The sequence below is a fragment of the Streptopelia decaocto genome (assembly GCF_964273445.1).
Source record: "Streptopelia decaocto genome assembly, chromosome: 10".
Lineage (NCBI taxonomy): Eukaryota > Metazoa > Chordata > Aves > Columbiformes > Columbidae > Streptopelia > Streptopelia decaocto.
The window spans coordinates 4,564,716-4,577,380 of NC_138665.1; the positions used below are offsets into that span (position 1 = coordinate 4,564,716).

Here is a 12,665-nt window from a genome sequence, read left to right on the forward strand (position 1 = left end):
TAATGTTTAATACCTGGGAGCCAGAACATCAAAAACATCCTTTCCGATGGCATTTACAGTGTAGTTCTCAATAAATGAGGGTGCGCATTCAAAGAGGATTACACATTAGGAAGTGTAATGCTTAAAATCTGAACAATTAATTCCTTTAAAATTTGTATTCTTCTTCTGCATGGCCAGTTAATAAAGAAAGGACTTACCACTTTGTGGATTTAATATGTGGTGTTTGTTTATAGACCAGCCTCCCAGATTTGAAGCATCCATTTCAAAGCCTTGAAGGATTACTGTTCTCTTCTCCCACAGAATAAAATCAGGACATGTTTCATATTCATATCCCACCGACACTGCAAACAAATAATTAAAGATCTATCAGTCTACCTTTTCCTCTGTGAACTACTAGGTAATTTTTCATTCCAGGTTTTGATATTCATCTGTCAAGTAATGATGCCACTAATTTTCTTCTGCCTGATTAGTATTGTTGAGTGGTATTTTTTTTTAAAAAGGATTACTATGTTATTACAGCTATAGCGACTACTGTTTCAAAGCAGAAAATTTTCTGTTGTATCAGTTATGGATTTCTTAACAGTATGAATCTCCTCCAATGACCCCTGACTTGGTTGTTTATTGCATTTCTGCTTATTACCTGAATAACAGCTTAAACAGAAAAAAATTCCCATTAAAACAAACTGTTTTAAATTCGGTTGCTAATTGTAAAACCTGTAGTTAGGCAGAAATGGATTGCCAAGCTGAAAACTTCTAGAATTAAACATTTATCTTAACAGTCTTGCACATCACATGGTTCCCCTCTACAGCTGGCCAAAATACCTGCCGAAAATCAGAAATTTCTCAAAGGATGGTGGTTTTGGGGGTGCCTCAAACTGGTCAAAAATCCTTCCCTTTCATACTGTGGTAAAACAAAAATAAAACGCTTAGAGGTTCTCCTTCCCCTCTACTCTGTGCTGGTGAGACCACACCTGGAATATTGTGTCCAGTTCTGGGCCCTCAGTTCCAGCAGGACAGGGAACTGCTGGAGAGAGTCCAGTGCAGGGCAACGAAGATGATGGAGTGGAGCATCTCCCATGTGAGGAAAGGCTGAGGGAGCTGGGGCTCTGGAGCTGGAGAAGAGGAGACTGAGGGGTGACCTCATTAATGTTTACAGATATATAAAAAGGGGGAGTGTCAGGAGGATGGAGATAGGCTCTTCTTGGTGACAACCAATGATAGGACAAGGCAATGGGTTCAAACTGGAACACAGGAGGTTCCACTTAAATTTGAGAAGAAACTTCTTCCCGGTGAGGGTGGCAGAGCCTGGCCCAGGCTGCCCAGGGAGGTTGTGGAGTCTCCTTCTGTGCAGACATTCCAACCCGCCTGGACACCTTCCTGTGTAACCTCATCTGGGTGTTCCTGCTCCATGGGGGGATTGCACTGGATGAGCTTTCCAGGTCCCTTCCAACCCCTGACATTCTGGGATTCTGTGATTCTTCAAAATGTACTCTTGGTATCTCTACTATACCAACTTTTTTTTTTTTAAATTTATTTTTCTCACCCAGAAAACCTTTTTAGATTTCAGTGCAACTATTCATAAAGGAAGAACGTTATTTTGGTATCAAATCCCCAAATTTAATCTAAGAAATACTGAGACAGTTCAGGCCTTTCCAAAATAAAAATATCTGTAAGAATATTTTAAGATGCAAAATAAAAAATAATTAAGAACACAGTTTCTGACATTGTCAATATTTTCTTCTCACTTTTTCTGAGTAGTAGCTTCAGGTACATTTTACTTGAACCATAAATAGTTTTAATGCCATCTAAATTCCATTACTGGCTGCAGTCAAAATATTTTGACCAGCTATAGTAGGGAGCATTTGTGTCTGTAAGATAAATGTTTTATGGCAAACTGAAAGCTGTTGCTTACAGCAACTTCACTTAGAGCCGCTTTATCATTTTAGCAGAAAGAACCTGTTTTCGCAGCTAAACTCTGACTTGTAAAAATCGCATCTCCTTAAGTACTGTAAATATTGTATGTTTTAAACATTATAGGTTTCAGTCTGAGGATAGAGCAGACACTAGGTCCATTTTTTGTGTTACAGGAGATAACTGCTGATGGACATCAGCAGTTTCTGGGTTGGTCCCCAGCTGTGGCCACAGAGCTGGTCCCAGAACGGCTGCATCCTGTGCTGGGATGAGCCACCAGCCACCAAACGTGCCGTGTTCTGGGTGTTAATGCGGAGAGAAGACAAAAGGCAGATTTTTCCTATGAAGAAACCTCACATTTGCCGCTTACACATTAGCATCTTCAATCCATTCACACACTTAACACATTCAATCCTGGGTCAGATGTGTATACTTGAAAAAAGTAAAGCCCTGCAATACAGGGTCACTCAGTCTTGCTCGGTGAACCATGACAGGCCCACAGGACAGTCCAGCATCTCCTGTTGGGTACCCGGCTGGTATCTGGGTCAAGGGAGGCACAACAATTTACACCATCTGATCATCTCTTCCAGTGGATCCACAGCGGCACATTGACACTGTAAAGTGTCTGCTATTCCCTGCCGACATCTGATGTTTCTGAGCTGCCCACTAACCCCGAGGGGTCACCATCCCCTTCCTTGGAGTTTCCCTGTTCTCACGGTTATTGTGCGTAGCTGCCTCTCTGTCCCTTCTCATCAGAGAGACACCTGGACATATACTCACTTAATGTGTGTCTGCAATCATATTTCCATTTATGCTTACACATATTTATGAAAAAAGCCTCTGCTCCAACAAGGAGTGTTGTGTAATCTTAAAGGAGGGTCTCCTGAAACATCTAACTGGAGGTACTGATATGCCACCTGTGAAAATTTCTTATCAATTGTCTTGCATGCAAAGTAATAAAGGTGAAGCATAACAATTGTAAAGTCAACCAAGAGACTGCAGTGCCACTTGAAAAATAACTGTTTTGTTATTGGCAGATTTTGCAAAATGTAATTTTGAAAGTGAAATGACAATATTAATCAGTTTACCTTTGTTATGAGGTGTTATTTTCTGTTTAAGTTCATTTATACCCTTTTTTGAGGTGACTGAGATTTCACTGCATGAAAGAAAACTGCAGTGACTATGGTTTTGGACACTAAACCAGCAAGTACAGTTCTTTGCAGTGTCAAAATGGATTTCGAAAGATTTACTGAAATCACCTGTTGTTTTGATACAGCTATTTAGAAGAATGAACAACAATTTGTTAGTACTACCAGCATATCAACAGTTTGAGGGCCGTTGCCAAAATACAGGTAAAAAATAAAAGACAAGATTAAACAGGGCAGTAACGTCTACTTAAACCCCTCCTGATATATTTGTACTTTTCAGCATCGTACTTCTTCGAACAACAAATACAATGAACTCAACCAAAGTAATGAGTAATAAACAGAGAAGGCCCCAGACTATTCTGCTTGAGAGCTGGTTTATATTCACACCAGAATGGCTGGTCCTTGCACATCCCCTCATGCTGCTGTGTGGGATGCAAGTGCTTGCTGGAGTAAGATTGAGCACGTATGGGGTTACACAGGAGAATTTATTGAGGTTTCTATAGAAATCTGTCCTTTTCCTATGTTAAATTACAAAGTAACATGGACTTTACCACCAAGGTTTCGTGTGTCAACAACCACGTGATGTTTTTTTATTCAGAACAAAGAATGTTTATCATCTCAGATTTTACTCCGAGAAAATAGCCTCTTGTTACGGCTTGGGCACTAGACAAACACCAGCAAACATTTCCCCAACAAATTTAAACAGAACTACTTGTGTGTGGAAATATGCTTACAAAGTCTTATTTTCTGCAACTGCTGTCAATAACCCTGAAAAAAAATAAGGATGTTTATAGTATTTATAAAACCAAAGACAGATGGTTATATTCCTGAGTTCCAGGACTTCAACCTGCTGCAATTTAATTAAAATGAAAACTGAACAGAATGCATTATTAAATATTGGTAATATACTGGCAGAGGAAATTATTTTGACAAAAATTCATACAATGGAAGCATATAATGGTCCCTGTGAACTAGTGTGTCAAATTAAATAAAGCTTTATTGGAATCTAACAAAGCATGCTAACAACGCACTTAAAATACAAAGATTTTTGCTTCTATTTTCAAGAAGCATAATTAAGTGAAACTTTAAGGAAAATAAAAAAAAATAATCAGCAGTTAATTTAAAAGCCATTATCCAGCACTATTGCACAAGCTTTATTTAGAGGGCCAGGGCGAGATTTACAAGGAGGTTTCACAAGACAGTAAAGGGCACCCTGCTCGCACCACACAGCGTTCCTAGGACACTGAGAGCCCTCTCTGGTATCAATGCCAGCACCTGAGCGGACACTTCAAAACGTTGCCCACCTTTCTGCAGGTGTGAACCAGATGTGGCAGATCAGATGCAGCTACGACGCTGCAGCAGTTCAGGATGCTTTGCACTAAGGGTGAGTTTTGATCGCTTCAGGCCAATGTTATGCGTGAGCTACAGCTGCAATGAGAAGACCTGCGCTTCTGCACTGGCTTTCAGAGCAGATCAGGAAACTAACGAAGCTGAAAATTTATCACTTATTTTCTAGCTGCTTCAGTTTTCAGCTGAATTTGTTCCTGATCTGGCTCATTTCATGATCAAATGAATGTGAGTGGTGGCCCGGGGGTAAGGAGAGAATGTGGCAACATCTCTTCTGGCAGCAGCCTGCAGCTGTATCTGCTGAAGTAGACCGAGGGACCACAGCCCTAGAATAAGCTCCTTGCATTCTGATATATTCCCGTGTGCATCATGCGATGTAAAGCACACTCCACATCTTTGGTCTCATAACCCACTGTGGACACCAACAGCTATGTCCGCGTCATTGTCTAAGTAGAAATGACTAGAGAAAAGCTAAAACCCTCCTTCCTGCCATCACCTCTCCCTGCAGCTGCCTCCAAGACGACCTGGCTGGGGCAGCTGAGAACACAGTCAGGCACTGGGTGCACTGGGAGCTGCAGGGCTCGCACAGCCAGGCTGGTGCTTTTGGCTTTGCATGAGCCAATTTGCAGCCACGACTGCCTGTGTGGACCCTTCAGAACAGCGTTTTCAAATACAGAACAAGGCACAGTCCTTGCAAGGGCAGATGGCTCCATGTAGCCCTTGTTATTCTTGTTTCATAGCCTGGTCCTGCCAGTGCTGCTTGCTAGAATTGCCCTGACTTAAAAAGCAAAACAAAACTGCTCTAAGGAAGTGAACAGGGCTTATTCACATTACTAAGCTTTGCTGGTAAGGTAGATAATGTTAATGGAAAGTATCTATAAGATTATTCCATTAAGCAACATGACCTCAAATTCAGTTAAAAAAATAGCAACCCTTTTAAAAAACAAATAATGAAATTAATGAAAAAAAATGGCTGGCTAAATAAAATGTGTTTGCACAGACAGCACTTCTGTAGCAATCCTTAGAACAGCTGCTCGTGCTGCTTGGTAAAGAGACCCTCTGAAACGTGATGATTTCATATAAACATCTTAAAACAACAAATCAAAAAGTTTTAACTGCTGGGGACGTGAAATGTAGTAAGAAAAGATGCCTAAAAGTTAGAATTTTATAAACCCTAAATGGAAATGACATTTTAAATGTCACGGCCAAAAAATGACAGAAAAAATGACACACCAAAGGTCATATTCAAAGTAACATTCAAAAACAAAGACAGCTGAATATAATGCCGTTAGTACACAACCATTCGCCAAGGGAAATGGGGATTTTCAAACTGATTAAATTAGAAAGAAGACATTGGAAGAATAAGAAAGAAAATGTTCTCAGGAAATCATACAAGTCAGTTCAGCTAAAGAGGCATTTGATTTAAAAGAATGTAAATGCAGCAACAAAATTTATCAACTGTACTTTCCCAGGTTGATGCGTGTGAGCGTTTCTGCTCACAACAAAGTGATTCTACATACCCATAGCCTCGGCCAGACCAGAAACCTTCTGTCCGTATATATCCGTCTTATTCCAGGCAAACGTGTAGACCAAATTGGCTGCAGCAGGAAACCATTTCTGAAGCAGACGTCCTTCAACAGCAACTATCAGATGGACTTTTGTCATTCCAGAAGGGATAGTTGTGTGCGTCAAAATAATGCGCAGCAAAGTTTTATATCCTGGCGTTCGACTGCTGAGATAACTCAGCTTCACAAAACTTGAAGGAATTGGGATTTCCTCTTGGACCACCTTGGAAAAAAACCCCACATCATTATATGTATAGCCCAGAAAAATGCGAAAACTACAATAATAACAGCAGGTGCTTATTTTACATTTCACAATCATTATGTGAACACGGTACTGCTTGAAACACTGATGGTCTTTCTGTGTTTATTCCAGCAATTCAGTAACCAGCCATATTACAGGATGTCCAACACCAGAAATTGCTTTGTCACCTTACTGGCTGGCTGGCTGTCTATTTTGATAAAGAGCCTCTTCCTCCAGTGCTTTACTCTTATCTACCTGGAGCAAACACTGTCTCCATGGACATATTCACACTCAAAAGCTCTACCGCTTTACCTCGGCTTTATTATTTGTTTTACTTAATGAGTGTTCTTAACCAGAATACAATTAAAAACTTTTAAAAATATGCACACGCTTTGTGTACTACATTATGATTTGAAGATACTATCCTGCTTTGGGGGTAATAACTATGACTTGGGGAGAGCTGAGAAAGAAACCAAACCTTCCTGCTCGAGCACCTTCTGTGCAGAAGCGCTTGCAGCGAGGCTGAGCTCCAGCGAGAAGGGACCTGGCAGGGACAGGCACAGCACAGGAAAACTAACGAGAGAATGGGGAAACACAGCAGTGACGATGAAACAGTCTGGGTGACAGAGCCACCGAGCTAACAGGTAGGTCCCGAGGGTCTGCAACAGAGGACACATCTCACGGTACCTCTGGCAGTGCCACTGTCTGAGTCACTCGGATTAAACTGGCTTGGGCGTGCCAGCAGCGGGGTGACATCAGCACCTGGAAGGACAGCACGGACCGCCAGCTTGCAGGGAAAAAAGGAGACTTGGCCTCGACCTTTTGAATGATGTGGGCCTGGGAGCTACAAAAAAGGGCTTTAGCTCTCGTGATCTCCTGCGAGAAAGGAGCTGTTCTGGGACAGAGTGTGAGGAAGAACAGGCAAGAGAAGAGAGCAGCTTCTTGGAGGATGCCGCTGCAGCCACCCAAAAAAACACTGAAAAGTAGACTGTACTTTACCATGGTTAATGATTTTAGTGTATTTCTGTAATCACAAGTCAACCTGTCACAATGTTAAATCTGTCAAGCTTGGAAAAATACAAACTGTTTTGTTTATATCTCCCAGTTTTTCAATTTTTCTTGTTTAACAAGAGAGTGCTTCACTTTCAAAACAATTTTATTTACACATTGCAACAGGATCACTGTCAGAGGATTGCTGCAGTACAGCTGGAGGCCTGCCAGCCCTCGTCGTTTCGACATATGAAATGTAGTGTTGCCAGGGAAATCCTGCCCCATTTATTGTCCCTGATTTGCAGTGTTCCCCTTCTTTCCTGCTGACATCCCAGCTGCCCCCACTGTCATACATCTGACATCTCTGCTCATTTTTTAATAGAAAAGCGGGAAGAAATATTCATGCATTAATACATGCTAATATATCTCCTTCTCCTATTATTCTGGGCTCTTTTTTGTTCATTTCCCAGTACTGTACAAAGAAATTTAACCATTTAAGGACCCTGCAATGTCAAAAAAGGGACTGGGGCCAGTTTCTCTCTGAGTAGATGGCATCTTTGGGTACCTTGCTGTCTAAAGACAACCCAGGAATATCTCACGTGGAGTAAAGTGTCTCACATTGATGTACGGGGAAGTCGTATTGTTTATTTGTAACCTAGGACTGGTTTTGTGCATCATTCTAAATAAAGCAGGATTTCAGTAATAAATCATGTTAGGACTCCCCACTTTCTTCTACTTGCAGGTAAGAAATAAAGCACCTTAAAATATTAACAAAAATAAATAAAGAAAAAAAGACAAAAGCATCGTGTGAAACAATACTAGAAATCTGCATAGCTGACATTCTGACAAGTCAATAACATCACAGCAGTTAATTGTGTACTATTTGGTATCATCTTCTAAAATTGTCTATAACTTGTTCTGCAACCGAACAAATGGTTAATTTGGAAGGCTTTTCATTACCTGTAGCTCTGGAATAACAGTTCCTCTCTCAGGACAGGACCCTCCAAATGCGGTCAAGGGTGAAGGCAGTACTATTGGATTTGGGCTGATAAAACTACTGATGTCACAAGACGGTGCGTCCGACTGTGTTCTTTGCATTACAACTTTGTCTACGATGATAAATCTATTCCAAGGCAACCAAAGTGTCCTTTTTTCAGATATGAAAGGAGATCTGTCAAAAACCAGAGTGATGGAGATGCCTCCAACAGCCACAAGGTCAAAACTGGAAAAAACAAAATACTTTGTTTCTTTTTGTTTTATCATCATATTATCACAACTTTCAAGGCATCACAAACAAAAACTTTAGGTTGCTCATTACAGCCCTGAATTTACTATGTCAAATCACTCAAGTAGACCTTTCCATTTCACTTTGGTATTCACGAAGGAGCTTTACCTCCCCGTGCTTTCTCCCTGCACGCATCAATAGTAAGGTACAGCACTTCACTGCTACTTGGCCTACCTCCCCTCTATTTATCAACTAGAATCAATACTAACAAGTCATCTGTAACAAGAGTGTGGACCCAGCTACTTTGGTTTATATGAAAAGAAATTCCTAGCCCAGAAAAGGGATGTTACTCATAATCTATGCAGGTACAGCATGCAAAATAAGAAGGCTTAAAGCCTGTTAGGCCTTTTCTCTATTAACATATCCTTTTGCCTTTTTCTCAAAGTAGCAGGAAGAAAAGGTTAAATACATCGAGCAGAAGACCCCTCTGTGCAGGATATTAAATTTTTGGGAAAGATGCCAATTAATTGCACTGAGAACTGAATCAGCTCTTGTACATAAGGCGGGTGATCCGCTGGGAGCTATTGTGAAGAACCTTTGGCATATCCGGGCTGCAAAACAGTGGGACATCAGGGGCACGATACACAGAGTCTCAATTTTCTGAGCTTCTGACATCCGCAGCCAGGCAACATAAGGTAATATGTAAATAGATACTTCATCCTCTGTATTATTGAATGCATCTATTATGGAGGCTTTTGATGGTAACAAACTGTGATAAGAAGTCAGACTTAATTATGCATATCTCATCACATTTCCCAAATGACACCGATTACATTCACAGCGAAACACAGGTAGCATATTTGAATGCAACAACTTTATCCAGGCTAGCGTAAAGAGGAGATGATAATTACTAATTTTCAGTAGTGCGATTTGAAAGTCAATAAACTAAGGTAAAATAAATACGCATGCTTCTTACTTTGATAAATTGACAAAGCCAAACAAAAAAAATTGTGGAAACAGTGACAAATGACACTCTTTCCTTCTTGGAAGGTAGCTTCTGATTTCTTGTCATTCACAACATAGCCAAGGAAGATGAAGTCTTAAACTGCTCTTAGCAGGTTAATTCAAGTTGAGGAGCAAACCAGGAGTGTATTGCAAATGGATGGCCAACCCTGGAGTGCAATATAGAATACATGAGAACTTCATCTCGCTTCGAGAATGGAACTCAGCCCTAAAAGGCTGGGGAAGAGAGGGAAGTCAGGATTGTCCACAACTGCTTGTGGAACAGCCGTTTAACCATTTTGACTCTGGAAAGAGTCGGTCCTCAGTTTTACTTGTGTGGCTAAGGTAAATCAATTAAAGGAATTCACTTCATTGAGACCTCAATAAACTACTTGAAAGATTCACATTTAATAACAGAAAAAAAAAAAAACCAAAAAAGAAAAAAAGAGAAGACTGAATTCTCTGGAAAATCTTACTAGAGAAAATATTCAAAAGTCAAGAAGATGCTGTCACAGCAGTATTGTCACATTTTGACTCCAGGTGTTCGAATGCTGCTTTAATCCTGTTGCTGTGCTGTTCAGGCTTTTTCTTCTCTTTCTTCTTTGGTCCCTTTACCACAGACAGCTTTAATAATGTGCTCCCAGAGCAGAATGCCAGGTGCCATCCTCAACCTACACCAGTGAAGTCTATGAAAATTTTGTACATGAACAGAAGGTGGTAGATGACACTAACTACGAAACGCTAACCTAGTGAAAGACCCTACAAGAAAGTCCTACCTTCCGTCTTGTCGGCTGATAGTGTACCCATACTCATTGTGGTGCAGAAAACTGACATTCACTCCTACCAAAGGCGTTCCATCTATCGCCACCACTTGACCTCGAATCACACATGCCCGTCTGTAACAAAAAGAGTGGAAGGCAACACGTTAGACACATCAGGATGGTGAGAAGGGCATTGATTTCAGAAACTGTGCTATACTTCTGTTCCAAACAGACAGAACCACTCCGATATCATTGTGACTGTTGATTTTGAATCAAAATTCAAACAAGTCCAAGAGCTTGATTTGAAAAACCATTATCTCATGAAGACGACACACAGACTCCTCCATGTATCATTGGTGTATTGAGAATATATTTCCATTTATGGCTGTATTTCAGGATGCCATTTGTTCTGCCATTGAATAGTGCTGCAAAGTTTTCACTGATTTAGCTTGCTGCAGCTCTAGGGGGTGATGATTTGTGCAAGGGGAGAATGAAACCTCATTCTCTGCTGCTAAGAATAGGGCATCGCTGTCTATTAGAAAAAAGCAGAACTAATGCGATAAGGCAGCAGTGAGACACATGGTCTTCAGTGAACTTCAGAAAGTTCTATAGGTAAGTTCAGAGAGTGCCTAATCAAGTGTAACATACATTTTTCTCAATACCCCATCACATTTTATGCCCTTTTAAATTCCCTCTGGGATTTGTTGGACTTGCACCCACTTTCCAGCATAAAAATCCTCCCATTCTAGTAAAGAGGCTGGAATATGGCAGCACAGCAGAACGCATCAGAGTCAACGGACAGGAAAGTGAACTCATTACTAAGTGGGTCTAATCGGAGGCTAACAGGATCACAGAATCACAGAAAATGAGAGCTGAAAGGAAATACAAGACTTTATCTTGTCCATTCCTTTGCCTCAGGTAAGATCAACTATAGCTACATAACTCCAGACAGATGCTTGTCTAACTCTATAACCTCACCAAGTAACCATTCCAGTGCTTCTGTATGAGTGCTTTACTCATGGCAAGTTTTTCCTACCGTCTAATTTGAATCTCCACTACTGCCTTTTAAGACCATTACTGTCACCCTAGCCACAGAAATAGGGAAGAAATTACTCTCTTTTTCTTAGCTTTAGCCTTCTATGTATTTGAAGACTGAAATGAAAAGGAGACAGGTCTCATCAAGGATGAGGAATAAGATGTAAAATACACTCATGGTGTAGATTAGGACCTAGTGGGGTTTTCTAAGGGCTTACACAGCTCCATTCCACTGAAACTCCTTCCAGCATTTTGCCCCGTGCCATCAGGTATGCTCCATCAGCACACCTCCACCAGCAGAACAGATGCGGGTCTTGGGATCTAATGAGAAAATTGCACGTCTCCTGAACTGTGGTTTCACATAACAAAGAGAACAGTGTATGCAGAAGTCTTTTGATAATGTTCAAAACCAGTAGAATACTTACAAAAGTAACCAGCATGAATTATTCCATATAAACTATAAGCATAAATTTAGATATTGTTTGTGTTTCTCTCTCATTTTGAAAGTTCATGGTAGACCTCAACAGATACATCCTACCTTTGCACAGTGAATATGTAATCTAAAACTTAACAGCTCCTCAGATGAAAGGTATTTAGGAGTCTATATACGAATTTAAAAAATATCTCTTGAGAGATTAATTAATCATGATCCAATGAAATCATAAGCACTAATTGGAGACCATAAATTTCTGAAAATTCTGACTTGTTTCATAAGATCCTGTTCTCCAAAGCCACTTGGCAGGACACTAATTTATTGCTATGATATCATCAAACCCAGTTGACTATGAACTGAGAAAACGCAACTGATAAAAATTAACCCCTTTGCGACATTGACTACAGTTGCTAATATAAATTCCATGCTCCCAGAAAGATGCTGATAAATCCCAGAAGAATGGGAGAGGCTGCATTACTGCCAATATGCGAAAGAGAGTTCTGATGTACCACGTTTTTGTTTTCTGCATTAACCAAATTTGGTTGTGGCTCTATTTGCGGGTGAAACCTGCTGCTCCACTGAAGGCAATCAAGCTTCTGTGTCTCAACAGACTCACAAGACTCACTCAACAGAACAACCAGGCTCAATTACTCTTTGATTTGTTAGAGCAGAAAATACTGGTTTCTATCATTTTCTCATATTTCTAACATCAACAGACCTGCCTTTCCTTTTCTAAGTCCTTCATTACTGCACTCCCTGTATCTACAATACATTTTTATATGATAGAGACACCCTTAAGAGCCATCATTATTCAGTACATTATTCTCGTACTCCTGTTGTTCATTCCACACAGACCTGTCTTCTGACTCTACTCTGTCCTCATATTTTATCAAGCACTCAGATTTGTGTGATAAAAACTCGTCAAAGTCTCCATTATTTCATACATAGTCTTTCTTTCCTCTACCGATTCACTTTACTTCTCATTATTCATAAATAATATTAAGAGA

The 12,665-nt window shown here is 40.4% G+C and overlaps 1 protein-coding gene across 2 annotated transcripts in view; it reads right to left on the reverse strand.

Moving 5' to 3' along the window:
• The window catches only part of TENM1 (teneurin transmembrane protein 1), a gene marked incomplete at both ends in the record, with an annotated part of 235,534 nt that overhangs the window by 62,800 nt on the left and 160,069 nt on the right, over positions 1-12,665 (reverse strand). For both annotated transcript variants that reach the window (XM_082062122.1, XM_082062121.1), the window contains 4 exons: positions 198-341; positions 5,927-6,194; positions 8,163-8,424; positions 10,206-10,325. In XM_082062122.1, the coding sequence (XP_081918248.1) occupies positions 198-341; positions 5,927-6,194; positions 8,163-8,424; positions 10,206-10,325 (794 nt within the window). The remainder of the gene's footprint in view (positions 1-197; positions 342-5,926; positions 6,195-8,162; positions 8,425-10,205; positions 10,326-12,665) is intronic.